General features: G+C 44.7%; 1 protein-coding gene across 5 annotated transcripts in view; it reads right to left on the minus strand.

Annotated features, from left to right (window-relative positions):
- kmt2e (lysine (K)-specific methyltransferase 2E) overlaps window positions 1-26681 on the minus strand; it is a 29090-nt gene extending 2409 nt beyond the window's left edge. Inside the window, exons 1-24 of one of the 5 annotated variants that reach the window (XM_062444090.1) lie at window positions 26293-26678; window positions 15741-15925; window positions 11589-11700; window positions 10984-11213; window positions 10658-10797; window positions 9475-9656; window positions 9327-9365; window positions 9037-9237; window positions 8702-8832; window positions 8315-8432; window positions 8090-8199; window positions 7727-7979; window positions 6561-6659; window positions 4887-4958; window positions 4053-4238; window positions 3478-3804; window positions 2983-3282; window positions 2603-2753; window positions 2193-2413; window positions 2054-2110; window positions 1242-1796; window positions 748-1037; window positions 410-489; window positions 29-108 (exon numbers count right to left, since the gene is read on the minus strand). In XM_062444090.1, the coding sequence (XP_062300074.1) occupies window positions 29-108; window positions 410-489; window positions 748-1037; window positions 1242-1796; window positions 2054-2110; window positions 2193-2413; window positions 2603-2753; window positions 2983-3282; window positions 3478-3804; window positions 4053-4238; window positions 4887-4958; window positions 6561-6659; window positions 7727-7979; window positions 8090-8199; window positions 8315-8432; window positions 8702-8832; window positions 9037-9237; window positions 9327-9365; window positions 9475-9656; window positions 10658-10797; window positions 10984-11213; window positions 11589-11700; window positions 15741-15811 (4005 nt within the window). In that variant the 5' untranslated portion in view covers window positions 15812-15925; window positions 26293-26678. Of the gene's footprint in view, window positions 1-28; window positions 109-409; window positions 490-724; window positions 1038-1241; window positions 1797-2053; window positions 2111-2192; window positions 2414-2602; window positions 2754-2982; window positions 3283-3477; window positions 3805-4052; window positions 4239-4886; window positions 4959-6560; window positions 6660-7726; window positions 7980-8089; window positions 8200-8314; window positions 8433-8701; window positions 8833-9036; window positions 9238-9326; window positions 9366-9474; window positions 9657-10657; window positions 10798-10983; window positions 11214-11588; window positions 11701-15740; window positions 15926-26292 lie in introns of those variants that run through there. The other 4 variants (XR_009927854.1, XM_062444092.1, XM_062444091.1 and 1 more) reach the window with 4 other exon arrangements.
- Between the last annotated feature and the right edge of the window lie 436 nt (window positions 26682-27117).

The raw sequence follows: 27117 nt of genomic DNA on the forward strand, positions 1-27117 counted from the left end.
ATCATGTGGGTGGGTGACGTTAACTTACTGCATGGGTTGGGGTCTTTTGAAGACTCGGAGATGGACAATCTCTCAGCGCAGGCGTATCACCACCTTCTGTCTCACCGTCTAGAAGAGACAAAAACAGTCGAGTATTAATGTTAACCCTGTATCGGGAAAATAACTATATTTGGTAACTTCCTTAAAACATCCAAAATAGCCTCCCCATGCCTCTCTGTGACGTTGTAGAGCCATGGGGTTTTTTATAGATAAGACTTTTTGGAAAATGTTTTACCCTAGACCAGCGAGGAACCATATATGGTAACTGCATTGACCTTCATTTACAACATTTCGAAAAAAGTCACAAAAGCAAAAAAGTCATGTAACATCTCACATGTGAAGGAGACCCAGCAATGTTCGAGACTCTCACCTGTGTCTTTATCTTTGCTGAGCAGTAAAGCTCGGTGGTAGCTGCGTTCCCGCGCCTGCTCGACAGAAGTGGACGACGTCCTGAAGAGAAAACACATCGGCATCAGCAGCTTATTCACAGCAGAAACACATTAAATTAATCTACACGCAGGATATTCCACCATTTTCCAGACAAGTTAGTAGGGACACAGTATCATTTATGCAAATACAGACAAATAACCTGCAGCAGTATTCACAAAGAATGCACATTAGGTCTTATCTTGTCTTTTTCCAGCTATAATCTTTGATAAATGTAAAATGAAACAGAAAATATTACCACTATGTGTTTCTTCAACTCACTGTAGCTTTGAGAAAACGTACCACTGCCCCTCTCCTCCTTCCTTCTCCCCTTTGTCTCCAGTGGTCTCTGTCGTCTCCTCGTTAGTCTGGGGTTCTTTGACAGTGGTGACGTTGGTGTTGCAGAGAGGCGTAGGAGCAGGGGGTACAGAGGGCTCACTGGTGGTCTCCAGGGCAACGGGGAAGGCGTCCACAGTTAAAGGTGGCACGGTGGAAACGGGGGAACTGCACTCAGTTTTGGAGCCGCTGCGACGAGCTTCGCGTTGTCGTTTCCTGTATTCTAGCAGAGAGACCTGAGGAGAAGCAAACCATGATGTCAATAATAAACAAAGAGCAAGTATTATGTTACACCAGTAGAGGGCAGCATTTGGCCAGTCATTTCTTCCTGACTTGAAGAAGAAAATATGCAACGCAGAAGAGATGACTGGCGAATTATCTTCTTATCTTATCAACTCATAAACTGTACATTAGCATTTCAACTGTCATTTTAAGCTCACCTTCTTCTTCTGTGGAGGGTTCTGCGCTGACCCTCCCTCGCCGGTGCTGTCCCCGTTCAGTGAGCGTGAGAAGCCGAGCGAGCCTCCCTCTTCAGAGCAGGGGTAAAATAGCTGCCCCTGGCCTTCACTGAAGGGGGGCTGAGAGCAAACCAATGACCCCGTTCCTGCTGCGGGCGCAGCTGCAGCTGCAGCTCCAGCTCCAGCTGCAGCTTCAGGCCTAAAGGGAGCTACCAGAGGCTCCAGGGTGTGTGAGGGGGTGAGGTCTCTTAAGTTCGAGTTGACTGGGGAGAAGTTCAGGCCAGCTGGTCCAGTCGGGCATCTTTCTGGGCTTTTTATCCAGCCAGGATAAGAGGAAGCACAAGTTTCTGTTGAGGAGGAAGCCTCACTACTGCCTTCTAAAGTCCCACCATCAGCCCTGTCCTCTCCACTGTCCACAGACTCAGTGGCTGAGGGCTGTGGACTCTCAGGAACCGACACCTTAACGTCTGTCTGGACTCCATCTGAACTGGGAGCCCTGACGCAGGGAGAGGAGACCAACGAAGGAGGGCGATCGGCCTAGAAAAAGAGAGGCATCAAAATCAGACGACTGCATGTCTTGTGTTGTGTTTTGCAACTAAACTTCTAAAAATTAAAACATTGGCTTGATCAGTCGTTTTTTAAACTCAAACATATCACGAGGACTATTTATTTCTGCTGAAGAATCGACCGTGGGAAATTCTAATGAAGTTGTTGGTCAATAATGCAATCCAAAAATGATTGAACTCCTCACCCCTGTGAAAAAAAACAGTCAATATATGCTGTCTTCCACTCACCTCTTGCACGCTGGGTTTCCGGCTGACCTCTGGGGAGCTTTCCACTGAAGATTCACTCTGTAAAACAACAACAGATGTCATCGTTCTGATTTTTATCACACAAACAATCAGCCTTTGCGGTGCTTCAGTACTGCCTCACCTCCTGCGGGGCATTAAGTGTCTGTGTTGGGGTACTGGGCTCTGTACTCGGCTCCTCGGTTCGGGGACGTGGTGGGGTAGCCAGTAAGATGGGTGTCGCGGGGGCCTCCGGTTGGTCTGCCCGGGTGGGCGTGGCACAAGGGGAACCGTAGGGCGTCGAGCTCTCGGACATACAGGCATCTAATGGACTCAACCGCCGTTTTTTCAAAGGTGTGGGCAACTCTGAAAGAAAGAAAACAGCCGATTTAAACAATTGGTCTGAATTGGTCAAAGCTTATTCGGATAGTTTTTATCAGAATAATGTGTTTAACAGAAGCTGGTTCCAAATTTTGTTTTCCACCTGGATTTTGTCTCATTTTTAAATTTGGAGCGATCAGACAGTTTAATGTGGAGGCCAAAGTAGTGACCTACCTGGTAGTGAACAGGTGCCGTTGTAGGGAAGAGGGCTGTCAGAGTCTCCGTTAATAGAGGGGCTGAGAGGACCCTCGCTGGGCATGAGGAGGCTTGGTCGTCTGGCTGGGCTGGTGGAGCCCTCCTCCTCTAGAGCCTGTTTCAACCATCGCTGTAAGAAAGAGTGGAGGTTTAGTAACACGATAGGACACAGTTGGTAGCTCTTTTTCTTGTGAGACTCTTCTAGAGACACATTAGCCAGCTTTAGAGAGGTCCATTTTAAAACAAAGAATTGATCCACATGACCTTTTAAAACCTGCGAGATAATGCCCTATGAGTAACAACCACGCCCCATCAAATCTAAAGGGGAACATTAATATTTCTGAAGTACAACACTGTACCTTCTTGCAGGAGCCAGTGGTCGGCGGCGTTTCAGGCAGTTCTCTGGAGCGTCGTCTCCCGGTGGGAACTCCAGGAGTGGTGGGGCTGCGGTTAGCCAGGAATGGGGACGAGAAGCGGACGTAGTGTTTGGGCGTGCTGTAAACCTGCGGCGAGCACGCCATGCCTGGTAGGGCATTAAGCTGGGTGGCAAGTACTTCGGGGTCACTGCTTATTCTCAGTGGCCTCTCTGGAACCGGCTCGGGGGTTCGCACTGCACAACGGTCCTGCTGCTTCTCTCCCACCCACTCACTCACAAAGTGCTGTCGGAGAGAGTTCCCAGAGAGAATATGTTAAGCAAAGATGTGACAATCGCCTATAAGTTCATTACGCTTGACTGAAAGTGGAGTTCTTAATAATGCAAAATAAAACACACAATATATAAGACCAAAGTCAAGCACAAAATTGCTCAGTTATGGTGAGATTGTTGTTGTACATGCACAAATAAATGTGTGTACCTTTTTAGTTTTGAAGCTCTTGCTCCCGCTGCGGTTTCTGTCAGGTGCAGGTGAGCTGCTGTGCGGAGGGCTGTCGTCTGGTGCTTGGGAAGAGATGAGCTCCGGCTCCGGTGCGATGGGCAATTCTCCTTCAGGGGCTTCATTGGTCAGAGGCTCCAGAGATTCAGTCGGAGAGCCGGGGGGTAAGTCGGAACAGGTGCTGATGGTGCGAGCTCGCCTGCGCTGCTGGCCGATGTGCGTTCGGTTTCTAGAGAAACTTTTCCTGTTCCTCGAGCCTTTGACCTTGGCCGGCTTCAGTCCGGGCTCTTCTTTCACCTCCAGAAGTGGCTACAAGAGAGACAGAAGGGAATTTATATTTATTAAAACATACCCTCACAAACATATCTGCCTAGTAGTCAAACATTTTGTCCTGAATGGATAGACTGTTTGAAAATGCTGATTTACAAAAGTGACAAGTCAGTTCCTTTAAAATCAATGATATATGAAACAAACTGAGGGAAAATTTGTTGGTGCAGACCTAAAACGCTTTCAAAGACACACAAAACAAGGTTTTTTTTCAGTCCCTGTGCTCTTACCTGCATGATCATTGGGGAATCAACCATCTCCGGGGTGGCTGGCGGCTCCTCCTTGATGTCACTGCGTCCACCAACCTCAGTCTTGACGCTACCGATTCGCTCCAGTGCCTGTTCTCTGCGCTTCTCTCTCTTCTCCATTCGGGCAAAGGCTTGCAGGATGGCCTCCATCTTCCTCTCCTCTCGCGTCTGCAGAGAGTTAACATGTGGGGTTGGAAGAAAGGGACGATGGGAGAAGAAGAGGGAGCCGAAGCATTAGTCCGTGGAGTACTTATCTCCCACAGAGCACCACAAGTAGCGATTACAACGGGTTAATGTGTTGCTACACAGCGAAAGCCAATCTAGCTGAATGCAGAGTGCCGAGTGCAGAGACAAGTGAAAACTGTGACCTCTCATTTCAGAAACAAAAAGTCAGAGGGGACCAACAGGGGAAAAAAATGCTGTCAGGATGTGTCAAAAGGTGACTGGGACATGAACCTTGACAAACCAGAAGGTCGTAGTACAGAATCTCTAATGTGTTCCTGTTTACATATTTGTGCCACAAATCCAAAAATGATATAGAAACCATGGCTACCTCCACCACAAACAAAAAAGGCTCCACCTTCAGTTAGAAGAACACCCCTTTGAAAAGAGATTCATACCACGAAAACATAATGAGACAACACATGTATTGCTGCGTAGGCCAGGCTTGGTGTCTGTAAAGACGAGACAGTTAGTAACGTAAGACAGGCTTACGCTTGTAAGTCAGTCACCTCTAACAGATTTTGGGGGGTGGGGGGTGGGGAGGAGGCTGGTAGATGGGTGGAGTGGGGTTGGCTATGTATGGGTCAAGTTTACCTCCTTGTGTTTCAGTCCCTTCCAGCTGGAAGCCGCCCCGACAGGGAGATGGGACTGCTCCACTGGGTTGGCCTGAATGTTCAATAAAGAGACAGCCCAGTTTAGAAGAGACATGTCCCCCCTAAACAAGGCTTCACAAACATTGGACAGGTCTAGACGTGTGACTCCCTGACTTTCTGATCTCACAAAATAGGCCTGTGTAATCTTTGTTAATGTATATACAGTAAATGGGGCTATTTTAGAAAAATGCACTAATTTTACACAACGACGTGTGTTCGCTGCAAAAAAGTGAGACTGACTTATTCTGAATGACATCTAAATTTGAAGAGGGGTATTTTCTCAAAAAGAAGCTAAATATTCTCACACCTGCTACAACACCCTTTAGGGTTATAATACAGTACAATACAAACTTGTCAACCAGTCACCTACCACCAAGCACAAAAATGCCACTAGTAAACAAAAATTTAGATGGCACAGGCAAACATTCAATTAGGAGGGAAGGGGCATGACACAAAAAGTCAACCGGTAAGGGCTTTTTTTTATTTAATTTTTTGTTTTGTTTTGTTTAAGTAGGCAAGATATCATGCCAACACACACACACCAATGTCATCTCCCCCCACACCTTAACCAGCATAGATTTACAACACCCACATGCATCTACTACGCTTGTGATCGTCAGTGTGTGAATGCAAGCTTCCTTTGGCCCCCAGCGGCAGCAGAGCCTCTCTCTCTCCTCTCCTGGGCCACATACCATAGAAAGCAGCCTATTGGATCTCCCAAAGTCAATATGGCCCTGGCAACAAGGCTCTACCCACTCTGCAGCCCCTCCTCTCCCTCTCTCCCCTTCAACTATCTATCTCTCTCTGGCCGATTAGCAGAACTGTACGTTGGCCAAAGATGAGTCAGCACTTTACACCTTGGGTCCACCGTGTGAAATGAAGCTGACTGCAGGGGTAATTTCCAGAGTGTGTGCGTTTGTGTAGTTTTTGTTTTTTTTACCATGCTGGCTTGTGCGAGCGTGCGTGCGTGCGTGTTTGAGCTCCATCACTCAGGGACATAAGAGAAGTGGTTGAACCAGTAATTGGCCCGTTTCAAGCAGCTCCTGGCCTCAAATGAAGGTGAGAGCAAAGCTAGGTTTAAAACACTAGGGGGGGGGGGGTACTTCCAGGTTGTGTGATGCTATAGTGTACTGGTTTTTGTTTCTGGTGACAGTTGTGTTGTGATACTGGAGGCCTTTTAATTTTTCTCACATTATGGAGAAAAACAAAAAAAGACAAACAAATGGAGTTAAAAAAACACAAAAAAACCTCAGTGCATAATCACAGGCAAGCACAAAGCCTCAGTAGTGTTAAAGAAGAGGAAAGTCAAAGCTGGAGGAAAGAAGGAGAAATTAAAAAGGACTGAGCAAAAAAACAGCAAAAGGGGCATTGACAATGGTGGGAAGCGATAGAATTGGATGAGTAATGAAGAGGAGGGTCGTTAAATGGAAGAGAGGTAGACGACAGCTGCACCTATCCAAGCCACAACCCTCTTATATAGCAGACATGTAGTCCACACCCAGAGCAACAGGGGGAAAAGTTTGATTTTTAGTTTTCACTCTTTCTGCTGGGTGGCTGCATGGCAAAAAAAAAAAGAAAAAAAAAAAGCTGTAGCCCCCTAGCTTGGCACACTTACCATCTTCCTCCTCCTCTCTGCAATCTGCTCCTCTGACTCCATCTCTACTTCATTGCTAACGGAGGTTTTGTCTTCTAGATCCTCATATAACTCAGGATCCTGTAAGAGGAGGGGAGAGGGTGGTATGGCGCTTTATCATGGCTGCTCATTGAGTCTGGCTACAGACTAGAGGGAGACAGGTAAGAGTGGAGGACAGGGAAGGTGAGGGACAGAGGAAGGGGGAGTGGGGAGGGGAGGTAACCTGAAAGTTTCAGGGGAGGTCACTCTGCTTGTTCTTTTTAGTGGTCGACCTGCGCACAAAATACACCTGCTCAGGACTCCTCTGATGGATCTGCATGTGCATTTTAGAGTAACTGTTCCACTTTGGGGCGAATTCCAACCTGTACCAGTATCCTCTTATAGCTGACATACTGCATCTTGGATTTGAGCATATGGTTGCCATAACGATGCCTTTATTTTAGATATGTTATCTCCTCCTGTCCTGTCTGGACATCTCATCTCACCTTTCCTTATAGAAGCTGTGACCTCTAAACCTGACCTCATACAGCTTCGTACTCCAGCTGAAGTAGAGGATATGTGACACACTGGCCTGCTTTCTAAAAATCTCTATATACACTTTGACACAAGCATGATTTCTCCTGCCTTCAAAAAAACGGCCTCGGTGAACCTTAATCTATAGCAATTTGGCTTGGTCCTGGAAAGTGAAAATTGCTATTGGGAAAATAGACGACAGAAGAGAAATCCTTTAGCTGTTAACACATCCAAGAGAGAAGCCGTTCTCTGACTGTGTTGAACCTGCACGAAAGATTAATACACCTCCAACACAGCTCTGCCACACAAATGGCACAAAAGTGTCTTGTGTAAAATCTGAACTATGTCATCCAGACTGTCACTGGTGGGGGAGAAAGGTGGACTCATAAAAGGGATGATGGGAAAAAGAGGGACCTAAGGAGGATGTAGAGTAAATAAAGGAGGACTAACAATGGAAAACACATGCACAGACATTCAACTGACATCAAAACAAAATGGCATGCATAGAGATAATTGTTCGATAACAGAAAATATGAAAAAACAAAGTCTAAACATGTAACATATGAGCAGTGAGGTGTTAAAAAAGGGTGAGACTGGGTGCTTTTAGTGTGATGCTCATAACAGTCTAATCTTGCCTGATTGTTTGAGATGGAGAGGCGAAGAGGAGAGAGTTTCCTCTGCTTGCCGTCGCCTACGCTCTTGCCCTTTCCCTCGCCATCTAAACCCACGTTTTGGTTCTGGCCCTGGTCGTCCCGGACCGTCTCCTTGTCCTTGCGACTCCCTCTGCGCCTGCCTCCGGATCCCAGGTTCTCTGTGGGCTCGAGGTTATGCTTTAACACCGGGCACTCCTGGTTCCCCTTCACACACGCACAGTCCACCTTGTATTTACTACAGGTGTTCACAGAAGAAGATAAAGAAGACACGAAAAAGAAGACGTCAGAATTTGAAGCTTCTGTGATTCTGAATGCTACATGCCAAGTTTAGTCTTTTCAACTCACCAGCTGCCATAGTCAAAATCAAAACCAATGGTGATCTCTGTGCCCTTGGTGATAGGCCTCAGTGAGTAGATATATAAATGCAGCATGCCATCCTCAATGACATGTCGCACCTGTGGGAGGTTCAACAAAACATTAGTGAAAAGTAATGATTGCTGAACACAGAAAAAACACTAACTATTCGAAAGAAAGTGAGATTCATTGACCCATTCTGGATTTTTTGCTTACTTCAGAATTAGGGGTGCAGGAACGACGGATGAAGCGTGCTTCATTGCCAAAACTGCGGGCATCCACACACATTTCCAGTCCGTCAAATTTGGAGTAAAATAACACAAATGGGTATGGCCTAAAAGAGGGAAACATATGTGTGAGTGGTTTTATTAAATTCACATAAAAACATCACTTAATAAACTGTACACTGCATAGCTTCACATTACAAGCTGTCATTCATTTAACAGAGAAGATCAAGGAAATGCCTAAATTTGAGAATCTGCAGATTTCCAACATTCAAGCCAGTTTTTCATTCATAATTTTACTTTTTGATACATCAACTAATAGTATCAGCAGTATTTCAAAGTATAGCTGTAACACATTTGACTGGTGAAGCACTCTAACCTCTTGAAGAAGTATCCGTTGGCCTCAAACTGCTGTCGGAGCATAAATTTGCCCCTGTACTCAATGATGAGGGAGTCTGGTGCCAAGTCTCGTACCGCCTTGAGGATCTTCTTGTTCTTCTGAACTTGACTCTGGAAGAGAGATACGCAGCAAGACATGAGGGAATGACCCTGAACAGATACTGATTACAATATGCTAAAACCCCAAAAGAAGCGAGTGCAGTAGACTGACTCTGTGCTTGAGTTTAAAAGGTTTTAGTTTGGCTAAGCATGTCCTGTACACAAGATAGATGGATATTTTATGACTGTACAGGACAGACTGGACGGGGGTTGTACCTCCACAGGTGGTTTGAAAGAGGCTGGGTGCGTGTTGTATGCCAGGCTCTTGCCGTCGCCTTGCTCTTTAACACGCAACAGGACCTGGACATCCTCGCTGTACTGATTGCTGCTGGCTTCCTCGTAACGCTCCATCCACGTCTTGATCTTGTTCTCCCACAGAGACGGGTGTTCCGTTGGCTCCTGCTCCGGAGCTGCACCCTGAAAGACACATCACAGTTGTTAGATATGGTTCAAATTTTGACAGACGATCACTAGCAGGACTGTAAAAGGCAGCTTTTTGTGTTTACCTTTACTCTTGAGGATTTTCTGGACCCCTCTCGGAAGGCCTGTCGGAAAAGTAAAACAATTAAAACTTAAGTGTTAATTGAAATTCAAGTATGTAACCCATTACGCCCTTTGACTGGTTTCATTGTAAATTAATGAGTGAGAGCTGACCTTTTTAGCTCGGGCAGAGGATGCTGGAGGGTCCTTATCACCGCTCTTTTTGCGTTTTTTATCAATCTGCTTATTCCCGAGGCGCCCGGTCGTGAGGGTGATGGTGGTAGGCGTGTGTTGGAAGGTAGAGTAGAGCTCTAGCGGCACCTCATCTCCACTCTCTGTAGCACTAGTGTCCCCATCTGTTTTAACCAAACAAATAAATATCAGTATTTAGGATAGAGAGGAGGGGAGGGGGACATCACACACCTGACATAAATCTACAGAAATCTGCAGCTGCTGCGGGCAAAACAAAAACTACAGCACAGATTAGGAAATGACAGTTTGCTCCTTGTCCAGCAGGTGTCAGTGTGTCCCGGGCTCAACATGCTGCTTACAACCTGCTCTGCTCACTTACAAGCTGCCTATTTACTGCAGCGAGGAAACCAGTAAAAGCAGAACTGAAAGATCTATGTTTGTGCTCTCAGAAAACATGTAAGAACTCATAACATGAAGTGGGGAATGCAGCGCTCCAAAAATGGCAACATATCCTCTGTGTTTCATCTAACTTTTTGTCAGAATGCTGTAAAAAAATGTTTTATATATATATATATATATAATTACTCTGTTTGTAGTCTTTACTTTAGGTACTTTGGTTTAAGTCCAGAATACATTAATGAAATGTAAACCCAGTAGAGCTCTGAGATCTACTGACTCAGGTCAGATAGTTGAGCCCAGAGTTCAAACTAAGCATGGTGAAGCAGCTTTTAGCTGTTATGCTGCACACAACTGGAACAAACTACCAGCAGAAGTGAAATCAGCCCCAACTGTGAACATTTTTAAATCCAGGTTAAAAAACGTTTCTCTTTTCATGTGCTTATTATGATTGAGCTCTTTCAAAGCACTTTAAATATTAATCTTACATTTGCACTGTATGTCCTTCAATGATTTTAATGCAAATCATTATTTATGCTGCACTCTCATATTCTATTGTCTATTTTAGTCTAGCTTTTTATTTTTTCTCCCTCTATTTTTCTGTACTTTGTTTTATTTCATTATAATTGGGTTTTCTTGTTTTTAATTGTATGTTTTAATGTTTCCAATTCTTGCTGTTAAATGTTTGCTTTTATGTAAAGCACATTGAGTTGCCCCTGGGTATGAAATGCGCTATATAAATAAAGCTGCCTTGCCTTGCCTTACTTACCAGACAGACATTCTCTTTTCCTGGTCTGCAGCAGAATGGCCCTCTCTCTATCCAGGTGTCGAGGTTGGCAGCGTTCACACAGGTAGGTCTCAGGAATGTTCTGCCTGTCAATGCCCATGCAGTCTATATGCTGCCAGGCACTAAAAAAAAATAAAAAAACACATAATAGCTTTAAATCTCTGAAGTTGCTTCATTGTTAATGATAAGTTAGGTATGGTCTGAGTCATTGGTTAACTGAGATCATAAAGATCCTATCAAAAGATTTGGACAACAACAACCCAACGGCCGTCTAGACCTGCAACAACTTGCGATAGTGGAGCTCTTACCTGCACTTGTCACAGCAGATCATGTAGCCGTCATCGTGGGTGAAGCCACAGATGCAGCGGGTGATGTCAGCCCCGTAGCTGCCATCCTCGGAGGTGCTGAGTGTTGTGCCCCTAGATGCTTCGTCCTGGCCCCCTGGAACAAACAACCCCCCCTCTCCTTGTCTGATCAACATGGAGGGGGGAGGGGAGGCTGGTGGTGTAGGTGGGGGCCGAGCCCCATAGTTATGGTCCTGATGGGAGGATGGAAGATAGCGGGGATCATGTGAGGTAGGTGAAGGACATTGTTGTTTAGTGCTAATGCAGAAAGTAGTCTTGCTTGAATCAAAATGCACGTAAAACTAATTCGTAGCAGATTAGACCAAATAGAAAAAACTTAAAGAAAAACCCTCAAGTGTAAGAATAGTGGATCCAAAGCATACGGGAGTATCACAAAAAAGACTGAGATTCAGCCCATTACAGGTCAATGTTCTAGTTGAGCCTAAATGAGAGCTAGTCATGCCGCACTCAATGATTAACAGAGAGGGAGGGCTCAAGGAATGTAGGTTATTTGTAAGAGGGCTGATACAAAGACGAGAGTGTGTGTGTGTGTGTGTGTGTGTACTCACAGCGTAAGGCAGGCCAATGTAACTGTGGGAATGGTGGGAACTGCTGCTGTAGATCTGGTGTGGGTAGCTGGACTTTTCCACCACCACAGGGCTGGCCTCCACCGATTCTGGTCTGTTGTGGCAGAAGCACAAAAAACACAAAATAAATGTTACTACAAAATAAAATGTAAAATGCAATGTTTCTTTTTCCAGTGTAAGGATGTGCGTGCAGAGTAGTGACAGAGAGGTAAATTAGGAAGAGCATGGATGCATGGTAAAGCTAATGACAGTCACAATGTAAGGAGGGCCGAGGGTAGAAAGCCACAGCACCTCCAGCAACAGTGTGCGGGCTGTCACATCATTTTAGCTTTTACTACACGCCAATAAATGTCAACATAAATGCCATTTTAACCCTTGAACCCTTATCTACATGGCACACAACCACCAGAAACATGCTTGTAACGGCTGTAGTGTGTATGTGCATGTCTCTCTCACACACTCTCTTACAAAACAACAAATACTCAAGCTTATTCAAACCAAACCAGTAGATCCACTTTCCCCAAGATCGCGGTGGAGTTTGCGGAGGGAGCCTGTTTGGCCGTTTCAGACCAACCCACCCTTATTATGACATGAGTAATCTACTTTACAGTTGCTGAGTGTGGCTGTAGTGGAAGAGGGAAGTGGAACGAGTTAAAAAAAACAACAAAAAAAAACACACACAAAAAAACGGTTGGCATGAGGCGAGATCGTCTGGCATGAAAAAAAGGAAGAATGAAGGAGGAGTGAAAGGAAATTTATAAGAAGAAAATGAGTGCTATGAGATAAGAAAGTTGCATTCGAGATAAAACAGGGAGAGGTTGGTAGGTAAGGTGCGGTAGCCGTTCATGTGATAGTCACATATCCGAGTGTGTTAAAGGTTCAGTCATGTGAAAACATCAGTTAAACCTGCTCCTTACCGCCGCCGAATCCTGCCTAGAAAAACAGCTCAAAGACGCCAAAAGCAATCCAGTAGTGCACGTAGTAGCTGATTATCTCCTTCTTTGCTCTTTTTCATCTCTACAAACCAAAAGAAATAAGTCTGCTTCGCACCGTCTGACTACATGAGGGCCACTGCCGCAGCGAGTGTCAGTTAAGAAGGCATAACACATGGAGGAATGCTCACTGAGGCTTTCAGGTGGACTGAGTAAGACTAAAACACGATGGGGGACTCTGAACAGGCCTGTACAGTACAGCATGTCTATCTCTGCAACGCTGTTCTGCTTTGCTTACACTGTGACTCCACAAGACCACATCCAAGAAAGAAGCAACCAGCCCCCATTAGGATATATAGATACTAATTATTAGGTAACTGGAGCAAGTATTCGTAACATTATTTACATTTTAAAAACCAAGACAACCATTTTCCCCCCGTTTCCCTCCCTTTTCTTTATCATCCCAAATACACACACACATACACCCCCCCTTTTTAAAAAAGCGAGCCTCAAGGTGAAGTGGTGATACGGTACCTGCGTGAGCCCTTCTCAGCCCTATTGCTCTGGTTGCATGCCGTAAGAGCACTGTGCAACACTTCCTGTGTGTATTGCCGCTCAAGTGTTCGCTGTCAAAGTGAAAACGTAAGTGCAAGAAGCATGAGGTCTGGGGGCGGGACCCGGGGGTAAGGTGTGTGTGTGTGTGTGTGTGTGTGTGTGTGTGTGTGTCAGTGTGTGTGTGTACAGATTAACCGCCGCACAGATTAATCTCTCTAAACTTTTCAAGGAAGCAGGAAACCCGGACTTAAAAAAGGAGAAGGGAGAACTTAAAAAAAAAAAAAGAAAAACATAGTTGAAAGAGTGCTTACCGACTTTCTGCTATTAATGATTAACCAGACCAAAGTCTACATTCTATCCTAAAGGGATTTAAGATATGGTGGAGTATCATTCAAAGGATCAGGGCGGCATTTTTAATAGGTTCAAAAGAATTAATCTTAATTGGACTTTGGTTTTATGTCAGTTTGACCCGCCGGTGGATCAGAGCGATGGAGAAAGAGAGAAACAGAAAGGACACGTAACACAGACGCAGTGAAAGTCAAAAGACAAAAAAGACAAGAATCAAACAAGTGTACAAGCTTGTTCAATGGGAAGGAGGTAAGATATTTAAATGTATGTGTTCATAGCTGCAGGGTTTGTATCATTCATGTCTGCACTCCTATGAAGCAGAAATGAGGGATTAGAGAGAGTCGGAGTACACGTAAGTGGTAGGGTTGCACATTTACAGTCAGACATGATCAGACGATCAGATGATAAGTGAGAAAAAAGAGAATGGAGCACAAAAAAAAAAGAAAAATCTGGGGGAACAAGCATTTCAATTCAGGTGGCAGCTAGGTTTGTGCTATTTATAGCTCATAAGTGTCAAGGGTGTTTAAAAAGGAGCAGATGTCACTAAAAATGCAAACTGCTGAGAGAGGGGCGAAGAGGCAGAGCGGACGAGAGTGGAGAACAGAGATCAACAACAGGAGAGAAAAACACCAGCAATGAACAGCCGGAGGCAACGCCTTCACTCCTAAAAGAGCTCCCACTCGCTACCATGGCAACACTACGTAATCTGTTCGGTGTGTGCGCGCACGCTGCGTTCTGTGTGTGTGTGTCACTTAGGACACACACACACACACACACTGCATTAACCAACAGCTGGTCACGCTGCTGCAGACTTCTGGGGGATGTGGAAAGGACGTGACGCCGTTTCTCTGGTGAGTAGCCAGCCCCGCTGTCTTAGACTCGGCTGGCGCGCTCACAATACTCCAAGGAGCTGTGTGCGCGTGTGTGTGTCCAGCTACGCTCTGTCCCTCTGGTCTGGATGAAACCTGTGCAGCAGCATGCGGAAGCCCCCTTTTCAAGCTTGTTATCTGGTTTTGAATAAATCTGCAGCAGGCCATCGGACGCAGAGTGTGGACGGACAAAGAGCGAGCGAGCGAGTGAGAGAGTCGAGGCGAGGGACTTACGTCCTGGCTGCACAGCTCTGTGGAGAGGAGGAGGAGGGGGGATGGGGGTATTTGGGGGGGACACGGTGGGACGGGTTAAGACGCCATATCTTTGTGAGGGCCACCTGTCACTCAGGCCAGTGACCATGGAAACAGGCCTTGCGCAGTGCAGAGGGGAGGGAGGGGAGCAAGGGGGCAGATAACCATGGCAACACAAGCTGTCACGGCAACAGCTCTGATGAAGGCAGAGGGGAGAGCTCTCCCTCGGTTTTAAAGAGACAGGAGCCCCCCTCTGTAAGTTGATGACGTGTGTTATTCTTTTAGTCATACGAGAACCTCTTGCTTCATTTATTTGACCAGAAAAAGCCACAGCAATGTCCTTGACAAGACTACGGGAAACAAGAGAGGAGGGGCAACACAAGGCTTGTTGCCGCGGCACCATGCACCAATTCTGCTCCACCGACCCAATGCAGCACACATCAAGCCGAGAAAAGGATGAAGGGAAATCGTGTTGTTTTGAGTTTGAACGCCTCGCAGAGTCGCAAACAAACACACACATCTACATCTACAATCCTGGGACTTCCTGAAATGTTTTCACACGAGCAGATGTAGTTAATAGCCGAACACTGAGGACGTCTACGAGATGCTTGAGGGATGCTTGAGTGCGACTATAATCAATGGCAAGACTGAGCTGTCCATTAGAGCAGACACTAATGCCACAGAGCCGATGAGTCCTTCCATGGAGAGAAAAAGAGAGAGAGAGAGACTGCAAATTCCTTTCCTATTAACAGTAACTACGTATATGTGGGAGAGAGGAGAGAGATCTGTGTGGAAGGTTTTTTGAGAGAGAGAGAGGACTGAACCGAGTCATAGAGAAAAGGAAAAGATTACACTGACAGAGCTGCTTAAGTCATAATAATAGAGGGCATGTTGAGGCAGATACACACACAGGGGAAAGGGGGCAGGAGGAGGGAGAAATCATATTATTATACAAGTGTACATGAATATAACACCAGAGAGAGAAATGAGAGAGATGGGAGGTGAGAAGGTGAAAGGAGTATGAGGAAAAAGGAGAAAGAGACGAGTGAAACTGAGAATGAACTCACAGATGAGCCAAACATGGTAAAATAAGAATGAATGAGGAGAGGAGGGGGAGGGGGGAGAAAGAGTGTGAACAGTGAGTGGTTTAGTGTGTGTTTTTTGTGGGTGTTACTCACTCTGAGCCCGCAGCCATGTCCAGGTATGAGGTGTCTGCTGTGTCCACCCCTACTGGGATGACTATGCTCATGACGTTCTCTGCTGATCAGTTCTTGTCCTACTGAGTCCAGAGAATGGGAGTCCAAAACACTGAGGCATGCCAGCCACAGCAGTCATTGCAGACATCTAAGTGCATCCACAAGGCCTGATAATATAGAAAAAGTAGGAGGAAGACAAGATAAGACGATAGATGGATAGATAGATAGATAGATAGATAGATAGATAGATAGATAGATAGATAAATAGAGAGAGAAGGGGGGGACAAAGAGAATTAGTTAGTATTGTGTAGCAGCTTCAGTGATAGTCTAAAAAAGTGATGATCAATTTCAACATGTAATTTCTTTCATACACAAGAAAACGCACGTTGCAAACTTGAAAGAAAAAAAAAACCCAACACAAAATCATAGTGAAAACTTGGGTATTTCCAGTGCACGTTAACGCATGATTCATACTTTCAGAGCCTCTGCAAGCAGTCTTTTTTGACAGGGAAGTGTGTGACAGGAATTTCCCCTCTGACAAAGCTCACACACACTGAGGCTGAAGGTATTGACTTGGTGAAAAAAGCGAGAGGGAGAGAGAGAGAGAGAGGATACAATATTGTAAAGGTGAAGCCTGAGCTGATGCCGTGTACTGCGCTAAAGCGACCTCCACACACACACACACACACAGTCTGCTAGGAATGTAAGAGGCTGCACTGTAAGAAAACCCCCACAAAGGGGAGCAAGAGAACACAGAGCAGTGATACACCGCCATGAAAGGAGGAGAGGAAAAACGCAACAACATACAGAGGCCATTTTCCCCCCCCTTTTGACTTGAAGAGGACACACACACACACACATACATACATACATACACAATCTCAAATCCTGTAATTACAAGCCCTCAGCTTTTACTGATAGCAAACATTACATTTCTATCATTACTCTTGAAAATCTCCGGTGCTGTAAGATCAAGTCATCAATAATTGACTCCATTTAGGTGTCAGGCGATGAATCTAGCCCTTTCCTCCTTGTTGTAGAGGAGGCTCGCCAGACTAATAAATCACACACTGGCAACAACAAGTATTGATGGGAATATGTATTTTTCTACTGATGTGAATCCCAACGGGAGCATATGTGGTGGTGCGGCTGCCCCTGATACACACACACAGAGAGCTCTGTTGATAAGCAGGATTAGTGGAAGGGACAGATGCCGAGACAAAATAGGCTGGAGGTCACACCTCCGCCTGCCTTGCCTGCTCATGCACGCCGGGCCAAACACAAAGACTCAGATGACAGCTCCGAGTGTAGATGGAGAAAAAAAGGAGGAGGGCATGTATTTGAGTAGGGGGGCATACTTTACACAACTTAAGGTAATAATGCACCATAACACCAAAAAAAAAAACCTGCCTCTGCACGCCCCATGTGAGGTACGGCGCACTCTCCGGGCCTAAGCATGTCCCTCTTGAAGTCTTGAAGCGTTCGTACACATGAAATAATACATTTTAAAAAGTCGAGCGCGTGTCTGCACTCGTCATCTCCCTTTCTCTCTCCAGGAAAGCTGTATTTCATTACCAGGTAAGAGAGAGGTTGACAACCCCCTGAATGCACCGCTTCTGTCAAGGAAACTCTCGTAATTCACAGGAAGGAAAAAGTTACAGCAGAAAAAAACACCTGGTGGAAAATATTTTACAATATGAGAGTAAATACTTGGCACTTATTTGAACCCCAAATGGATTATTAAGTCAGCGGGACTGGTGAGAGGCTGGCAGACATGGCAGCTGTCAGCTCCAGGCCTAATTAATAGGGAGGAAAGAAGACCCCTCTGTGTCTGTGTGTCAGCCAAGGCTACTTGATGGGATCAGCTCCCCAAATGATCCTCTGATTTTGGTGGCGGAGCGGCGACTGGGTTAAACGGCAAAAGCTGGGGGGGCCATTTTATGATGGGAGGCTGATGTAACCATAACACTTTCTTTCAACAAGGAGAGGGCAGTTTGCCAAAAAAACACTGAAATGACAGCCCCCCCCCCCCCTTTCTTTCTCCTTTGTATTATCTGAGAGGCCCAGTATGTTTAAACGCTGGTAAATAGCTTTCCCTCTGAAGCTGTTTGTAAGTTTGTCTCCACTTCATCCGGGGAGTCCTGCTGTCACTGAGGAATGCACACACACACACACACATACATACATACATATACACCCCCCCTTAACACAGCCCAAACACACAGATAACCCCTCTCACCCTGTCTTTTTTCTTTTAAACGTCCCACTTGTAAGTAGGCGCTCAAATGTACGTGCTACTCAACTCCGCCACAGCCCAGACACAGTCATGACTGACAAAAGGCGGGTGGGAAAAAAAAGAAAAGAAAAACAAGTACAGTACAGCAGCATTCCTGACTAAATCTGAGCCGTGCTGCGACTCCTCTCTGCTCCGCTCCTCCTACTTCCTCTAGCTGTCCGTCACTCCTGGAGAAACGCAGCCAAAGAAAGGAGGAAAAAAAAATAAAAAATACAGCTCCCCCCTCAACCCTTCCTCCCCTCCTCCTTCCTGTGCCCAGTCACCCCGCCCAGCCGGATTTCTCTCCCTCCCCTGTGCACTTCCTAAATAAACTTGAGACTGTAAACGCGGAGCGGAGCGGAGGGGAAGGGGAGTGTCGCAGACACAGTTCCCAATTACAGGGAGAGACCGGGAAAGACCATTTAAAGCCACCTTTAGCCAATTCCACGGGGCTGTGATGGAAACATATAAGAGTGGAGGGGTGGGGGAAAAATGGGGAACATGCACAAGGGGGAGGGTGAGTAGAAGAAGAGGAGGACTGGGAAGAAGAAAAACATGCAGTGAAAGTGGATAACAGTATAACTAGTCACAGGATGAAAGTGGTTTAGGTTCGCTTAGGTTTCTTTAAAGCCTCGTATTCTTCCCTTTCTGCGCAGTAGTGAGCTTTAGAAATCATCCACAGCCCCTCCATTTCAGAGGGCAGCGGTGGTGGGGGAGGTGTACACAGGGTCTGTCTGACAGTGACGCTACACAGCCTGAGACCTGGGTGGACTCTGGGTGGCAGAGTGGAGCACATAGCGTAAAAAAAAAACCCAGTCTCTCCTTTCCTCTCTCAGTGAGGGGACACAGTCACGTCATTGTGTGGGGGGAATAACTCTCCTTTTAAGACAGAACCGCACTGAAGTCAGCGAGGGAAAACCCACACCATCACCATCCCGCTCGGACCACGCCGCTACAGACAACAGCGTCCCCCCTCTCTCTCTCTCCCTCTCCTCAGTTTATTATTGCCGCCACTCTGTGTGTGTAACAGTGTTTTCATTCTCGTTTTCGCAGCCAAGTCTAGGCAGATTATGTTTTTCGATAAGTGGGAGGAGCAAAAAAAAGAGAGTGAGAGAGAGGGAGAGAAAACTGAGGGATCCCAGCTGAATCCCACATCCACCACGATGTGCCTTCATGGTATCTCTCGTAGCTGTACCCGGGCAGCTATGACTCAGCTCATAAACAAAAACGAATAAAACAAACTCATGCATTCATATACACAGGAAGACATGACCCAGATGGAATGTAGGCCTGCTCTTCTCTTTTTTCTTCTTCTTTCTGTCCCAAAACAGTGCCAACGGTTGGTGGGAAAACATTGCATCTAGCCTCCCTCGTCCTTCATAAATCAGTGTGCCCGTTAGCTGCCAGCGCTCCCTCTGCACTCAAAAACACTGGAGGTGAAGTCATACATCAATACAGCGGTGGGATATTGCATAGAGCGCCCGCATAAGCAATTTTTGTGTGTGTGTAGCTACAATAGGAACTGAGTTGTTAAGAGTGCAAACCAAATACCTAATTTGACCGTAAAGAGTGAGTTAATAAGGAAGACAGCTGTGGTGTTTTTTTGTGGTGCCTGTGTCCCCTTACCTAGCAACTAGTAAACAATAAAGGCTGTGGGCCAGCTAGCGCAGCAGGCTGATGGAGGGAGACACAAATTAGGGGAAATACAGATGGGCTTTAGGGCTGTATTACATGCCCGTTTCAAAGCGGGTAGACTCGCTCAATAAAAGGATGTTGTGTTGGAGTTAGTAGAAATCATGAGATGTAGGGAAGCCTACTATGAAAAACCCTAAAAACAAGGTTATGTGTGTTCAGTTTCAAGCAGAGCAGGGAGGGAGAGAGTTAAAAGTGAGTACGAACAGGGTCTGGCAGCAAAGCTGGGGCAGCCCTCCTGTAGTCTGAGTAATGTCTGTTCAGGAGAACCCCTGGGGCACAATCTCTCCCATCTCCCTCTCACTCCTGCTCACAGAGCATCACTGCTATAAGGCTATGTGTGTGTGTGTGTGTATGTGTAAGCAAGGATGAGCTCCTTTAAAAGAATACAAGCGTACATAAACATCAAACTAATCACATCGAGCTGCATCTGTGTGACTCGTGAAGGCCCGAGCTGGTGGTCAGAGATGTGCTGCTAACTAAATGTGGGCATGAAAAACAGGGAGAGGGGAGAGGCTACTCGGCATCTACAGAGCCAAAAAAAAAAGAACAGTAGGAGCCACTCGGGTCTCATTACAGCAGTGTTTGATGATCAATTTCACGCCTGGACCGCAGTGCCATTACATCACCAACATTGATGCCACAGCCCCTCTTTATTCGGGCCATACTGACTGACTAACTACCCCATGTGAAAGCTATTGTAACACTGGCACGGCAACAGGAAGGAGGTTAGGAAGGTGTAGCATAGGGCTACAGCAAGCTACAGCTACAGCAACCAAAGCCCTGCAGCCACCTGTCAGGGGAGGAAGCAGCCTTGCTAGTTTAAAAGAGGGATCTGTTACAGCCCCAGCTATAGCAGCACAAAAACAGGTCACCTGAGCCCTCGTCTTCTCCTCCCAGCTGGGAGCCATGTGACCGCGCCGGACCCCAGAGCTCAGCAGCTTTTTTCTCCAGGTCTCTCTGGGTACCACACGAGTGAAAATCGCTGGAGACTGGGCATTTACATCCCCCAAACACACACACAGGTTAGGGGAGGAGGAGTGTATGTATCTACAGGGACGCACAGTTTACCTACACAGAGGTGCTACTGTTTCAGGTTTGAGTTTATTGCCTAGAAACGAACGGCAAAGAACACAAAAACAAGAGGAGCTCTTCCACCTACAAGATGAGTGTGAAAGTAAAAGCTGTGTGTGGCGCCTCATCTACCCTATCAATATGTCAATACACCAATAGACATCCTGTGCACTTGCCTGACTTCTCCCTCTCTTTCTCTGTCTCTCTTTCTTTCTCTTGCCTTGCTGAGTGCACTGAAAAAAAAAAAAAAAAAAAAGGAAATAAGTTTGCATTCAGAGCTTGAGGCTTTCTTTATTAGGTGTATGAAAGTCAGTCGAGGGTTTAGAGGGTAAGAGGAAAGGTGTGTCATCCGAGACTCTGCTACAACTCCCTCCTGCCACCTGCCAGAGTCCTCTGTCCCTATGGCGGGGGGGGGGGGAGTGGTGGTTGCTCATCTCCCATCACCATCATCTCTGTCAACATAACCAGAGAGCAAACACACATACTTACCTACACAAGGCACACAAACACAGACATAAAGTCATGTATTTAACCCTTACATACTATTCGGCCCATTTTTAAAGCATTTGAAAGCAATTAAAAACCACATAAATTACATTTTTTAAGCCGGAAATGTTATGACTTTCTCTATAGTGGCCTAGATTGTCCAAAAAAGCACATTGAGGGTGTTATTGTGAAGCCAAATACTCAAATGTTGTTGCATCCTTCACTTTACATGAATTAAAAGTAACAATTTATTATTAATATTATATTCTCATTTTAGATAACACAAGATCATAATACAGCGTGATTGTGAATGTATTTTCACTGTAATAATGTTAAAACATTTGGTATAGTTACTTATTATAAGCCAGGTCAGAGTATGGACAGTATGTAAGGGTTAAAAACAGGTATGAAGGGGCTAGACGGGCTGGAGGATTTTGTGTATTATATGGCAGCATGTGGTTAACCCCCTCACCCACCCCCCTATCCTCACTCATCTAGTAGTAATAACCCATCCACAGAGGACTCAACCCTTTGCCACTTGGCTGTTATGTAAGTTTTATCCACAAGGCGACTACTCTTTACAAAAAATAAAGTTACAGACAAACTCACTTATCTCTGGAAATAGACAGATCCCGCTCAGGTGTCTCCGACCTCTCTGATGTTTAGGTTGTTAAAACCGATTCCTCTCTTGCTTGCCTAATTTACAGCGGATATATGTGCAAAGGTTTTAGGTGGCTTGTGATCATGTATTAGTCCTGCTTGTGATAGTAGAGGATTGTGGCGCTTCAGCTAAAACAAGCACCTTTGTTAAACAGAGCCATCAGTCTAAACGCTGACAGTCGACACAGATGGTGACAACAATACAAGCACAGTTGCGCACTTATTAAATCGCATTTATGTTATTTTTATACTTTCAACTACAATGTTATCTTAAAAATGGAGGGGGGAAATCAGTGTACACACCTAATGACTTAATGTGCTTTTGCAGCTTTTGAACATTTTCCTCTCTTCACTCAGCTGAAATCAAAATTGTAAGTATAACAAAAAGAGAGAGAGGAGAGAAAAAAAAAAGATATCCTTCCTGGCAAGAGTTATGAACAAGCATTTGAGCTGAACTAAGTGCCAAAGTTTGTCCCACGGCCTGACGTAGAGGGAAGACAGCTGTGCCACACCATCTCGGGACTTTGTGAGAGCCCAGAGGCTTTAAAAAAACACACACACACTATACTAGAAACTAGCATTAATTTGGTTACCGCCACAGTTTCTTCCTATCAAGTTAATATTTGATGGTACATGAGAAAATGCAGTTGTATGTAAGCAGTGAGAAACTGTCTTTAAACAGAATATGAGAAAAAAATTGTCCAAAAAAAGTCACTACAACATCAATTCATAATACAACTTTAAACATATGCTATTAAATGGGACTGTGCTAAATCTGTCTGAACAAATTGCTTTAGATCATTTGCAATCAACTGAATGTCAGCTGTCAAGCAATTAACACCTGAATGTGAATGTTTTACTAACACTAATGTACTTTAAGTGTGTGCCTCTGTAACCCACATTAAGCCTAAAATCCAAATATGGCATAAAAACACTGATACATATATTATTTTATATCTGTATAGAAATAAATGTACCATGAAATTGAAGCTATAAATGAGCAGCTATGAATCACAATTTCTGCCTTTCAACTTGCAAGCATCAAACTATCCTTCTTAAAGCACAGAAAGTCAAATTTACACATCATAACTAACAAACTAATAGACTCCAATTCTACCACACTAAAGGAAATACACCTGTGTGTGTGTGTGTGGGGAGGGTGGCAAACTACATAATGTTAACTTAATGAAATTTATTTGAAGGGGATATGATATGTGGATAAAGGAGCAGATTTATTGATGACAAAGGGATTGTGTTGATGCAACTGTATGAAACCTTAAATATTACCTTTAAAAAATGTTTTAATTAAAAATCCCGAAAATGCAAACATTACAGCACCAAACACAAGAATAGCATAAACTGTGACGCATGTTACAGAGCTACTGTACAATCAGCACTGCTCCCAGTAAACCCCAACCCCCCCCCAACCTGGACAATTGGACACACTGCACTTTAAAGTCAAATACTCTGCAATATTGGTATTTCATGTATACGGACAACACTAATAATTTCAATTGTGTGCAATATTCATATATATTTATTTCACTTTAATCTGTGCAATAAGAATATCACCTCTGGTATATTACCACTCAATACCAATATTACTCTTGTACATAATGTCACGATTATTTTGATTACATATTTTTACTATTATTGTTCTTATTGTTTTTGTACTTATTATTTATTGTTCTTATTGCTGCTCTTATATTCTATTTTGCTGTCCACTGCTGCTGTAACAATGCAAAATTCCCCATTGTGGGACTAATAAAGGAATATCTTATCTTACTATGTTATCCGTTTTGGGAATAAAGACACAACAGCATCATTGATTGTTACTAAAAGACGAACCAAAAAAGGCGCAGTGCAACCAATGCTTTTCATCTAATCTAATATTGTTATCCTGAAAGCTGCACTAATAAAAGAAAGAAAAATATATATGCTGTGTTGTGTTATGTAGCTGCTTCCCAGTGTCGGCGCTGCAGTCAATCCTGCCGATAGGGGTGTGGAGGGCACAACGTTGCTATTATGTTACCACAACACCCTGGGCTGCTGCTGCTGTCGCCATTTTCATAGCGCTTTTCTCAGGACGGCGAGACAGGCGTGTAAGCCAAGGGAGAGCCTCGCCATTTGGGAAGGATAAAATCCCCCCAAGAATGCATTCAATCGCCTCTATCATACACTCTACCTTAAGTATTACCCTGTCGGTACAGTCTCTGTGTTGTTACCAGTAAGGTTTTTTGTTTATGAAGTCGTCGTAAAAAAAGCAACAAAAAAAGCTAGTGAAGCTAATCTGTTAGCAATCATGGCCTCTCGAAGAAGTGTAGCGACACATTTGAAAAGCAGGAATCGGCTTAAAAATGTGATTTTTGTTACGGTTTAATAGTAAGTGAAAGCAACAATGTTTAAAACAGACTTATAGTCCGTGATATAGTCTAATTTTGGGGTGTTAATTAATCCTCCCCTTTAAAAAAAAAAAAAAAAACGAGTAAAAAACAACCCCGCAACCGTAACCAATGTCCACCAACGGCCGGGCTAACCCGTAGAGCTAATGGTAACCAATGGCTACCAGCGGCCGGGCTAACCCCGCAACCGTAACCAATGGCTACCAGCGGCGTAATGCGTAGTGGGTTAAAGTTAGCACAGTGAGCTAGCATCGACGAGGAAAAGAAGTGGATTAATACTTTGGCTCCACACAAGGACAGGAAAGAGCGACAACATCCGCGTCGAGGGGGCAAAAACCAGAGCCGATTGTACATTGTCATACGGTAACTTGTTTCAGGCCAGGTGGACACGACTTCTTTTAAAAACAACAACAAAAATAAGTGCGACGGTGTTGTAGTTTAGTTCAGCATGGCTAGTCGAGGTTGGTTGCCAGTCAAGATGAAGTTACAAAGTGTATGACTGGGGCGAGATGCCCAAATGTAACATCCCCTCCCCCACGCTTGCAGCATTTAACCCAATACAATCTGAATCTAAATAAAGTAATCGCGAAAAGGGTAGTGTTATTTGTTATTAATAAGTCAGATTAACATTTAAAGAAAAATAGCAGGTTCTGCATGCTCCTCTAAAAAGGATTTACTCTTGATTTCATGTTATCATTACAGCTATCCTGGAAGAGAGAGAGGGGAGAGAGAGAGAAAAGCCTAGCAGCCTGTGTGAGATCACTGCGCAATGTTAGCCAGGCATTTAAGGTATTTTAACAGCTGGGTCTTTGCTTTTTTTGGAGTTGAACTCAACAGAGCCGAGCATCTTCATACATTTGTTTACATGCATGTTTGTTTATTTTCAGAAAAAAGAAAAGAAAAAGCTCATTGTTTCTGTGGCTTTTTTGTATGAAATGTCGCTGAACGGAAATAATAATGTCCTGTGCTGCTCAGGAGTGAACAGGATGGGGGGAGCCACCACGACAAAACAATGCAAGTTAAAAAGGTATAAACTAAACTAAATGCTGCTGCTGTTGTCTTATACGGTGACAGTGTTGTGTCCAAATATCACAAGAAAAAAGCCTACCAATTACATATAAATAAATCTGGCGCGTTTGCACATAAAGAACCCTTTTGTTTAAGTAGATGTAAAGTAAATGGTTGGAAATAAAGCGGGTAGAGTTATATTTAGGAGGTCACATTATTTATACACACACACATACACATATACACAACAAAAAGAGGATGAAACCGTGCGCAATACGGCCCGCAGTGTCACTGTGTCAAACTAAACATCCACTCAGTCCCCTTTCTGGCACCACTTATATTAAAAGCAACCTGCTGCAAATACTTAATATTTATATTATTGTTAACAAGTCCACTGCTGGTCATATTAGCGTTGACGGTAAGCTGTGGGAATAGACATTAATCTTAATTGCAGTTTTTTCTTCACCCACAATGTTGTACTGTAACTAAAACTGAGGCTACCTCATTTTAACTACGTGCACAACACTTTTATATCTGTCACTGTGATAACTTTAATGTGAAAAACAGGAGAAGAAAGAAAAAGGAGTCAAGAAGCCATGGTTGGAGTCTGTGTCAAGCTAATTTGAGCTAATAGCATGCGCTAGCTAGCAAGTGGCCAACTTGACACTCACATTGGAAACTTACGTCATCTGGTTAGCTGTTTTCCTTTAGTTGATATGAACAAAAAAATAGGATTTAGCGCCCACATACCACGCAAATAACGTTGTTAATGAGCTAGCAAAGCGAGGTAAACTCAGCTGATAGTACAACTACGTTAGCCACCAGCAGCATGATGTGCCTTAGCCGAGCTAAGCAAAGCCAACAATAGCCCTCACAGGTCGGATTTGTGCCTCACCTTCACAACTACACCACTCTTTTAATGTAGTTTTTTACTCACCGTTTTATGTCCACTCTGGAGGTTCCGAGTAGCAAATAAGGGGACCTGGGTGAGACCCCCGTCGCTTTCCACACAGCTTCCACAACCAAAACAATACTTGAGTCCACACACTGCGGATCACTAGCAACGCTGTAAAATGTTTGGATTTCTACTTGTGCTCTAAAAAGTCCTCCCCTGTCCAAAAGTCCCTTTCCTCTGGTGCTACGCGGGGAGACAGATTTTGACCAGGAGTTACGTGGAAACCGTTAAAACAGTGCCCTAGTCAACGGCGACTTTTTAGAAATTAGATCCCCTCAAACCAGTCTCTTCTCCCTTTGCAAAAATGGCGGCCCTGCCAGGACTGATGAGACTCCGCCTCCCCCACCAGCCCCCCCCCGCCCTCCCCATCACCGACCAGGAGCCCCGCCCCCACACACTGCGGGGCCGCCTTACCCCGTTTCACAGGGGCGCCGTGCCCGAGCTTCGTCCGCGTTCACACGTGTGCGTGATGATTCCTCTGGTGCTGGTAACCCTGGATCTGCGAATGATCCCATTGCAGCTCTTGTGAGCCCTGGTCAGTGTTGGAAAGCAACTAGTTACATGTAACGGCGTTTACGTGCTTTAATAACAAAAAAAATGTAATTAATCTGTTACAGTTACTGAGAAAAATGTGTATTTAAATTCCATGTACTTATTACAATGTTGATGATTACAAAGGGGGTTACGTCAGACCTTTAAGATTTTGCTCATGAGCACATTTTTTAATATTTAACATGTTACTGAATACATATAGGCCTAATGCTGTTTTTTTTGTAAAAAAAAAAAATTGTAAATAAATCATGACAT

The sequence above is a fragment of the Scomber scombrus genome, chromosome 22, assembly GCF_963691925.1.
Source record: "Scomber scombrus chromosome 22, fScoSco1.1, whole genome shotgun sequence".
In the NCBI taxonomy this organism is placed as follows: domain Eukaryota; kingdom Metazoa; phylum Chordata; class Actinopteri; order Scombriformes; family Scombridae; genus Scomber; species Scomber scombrus.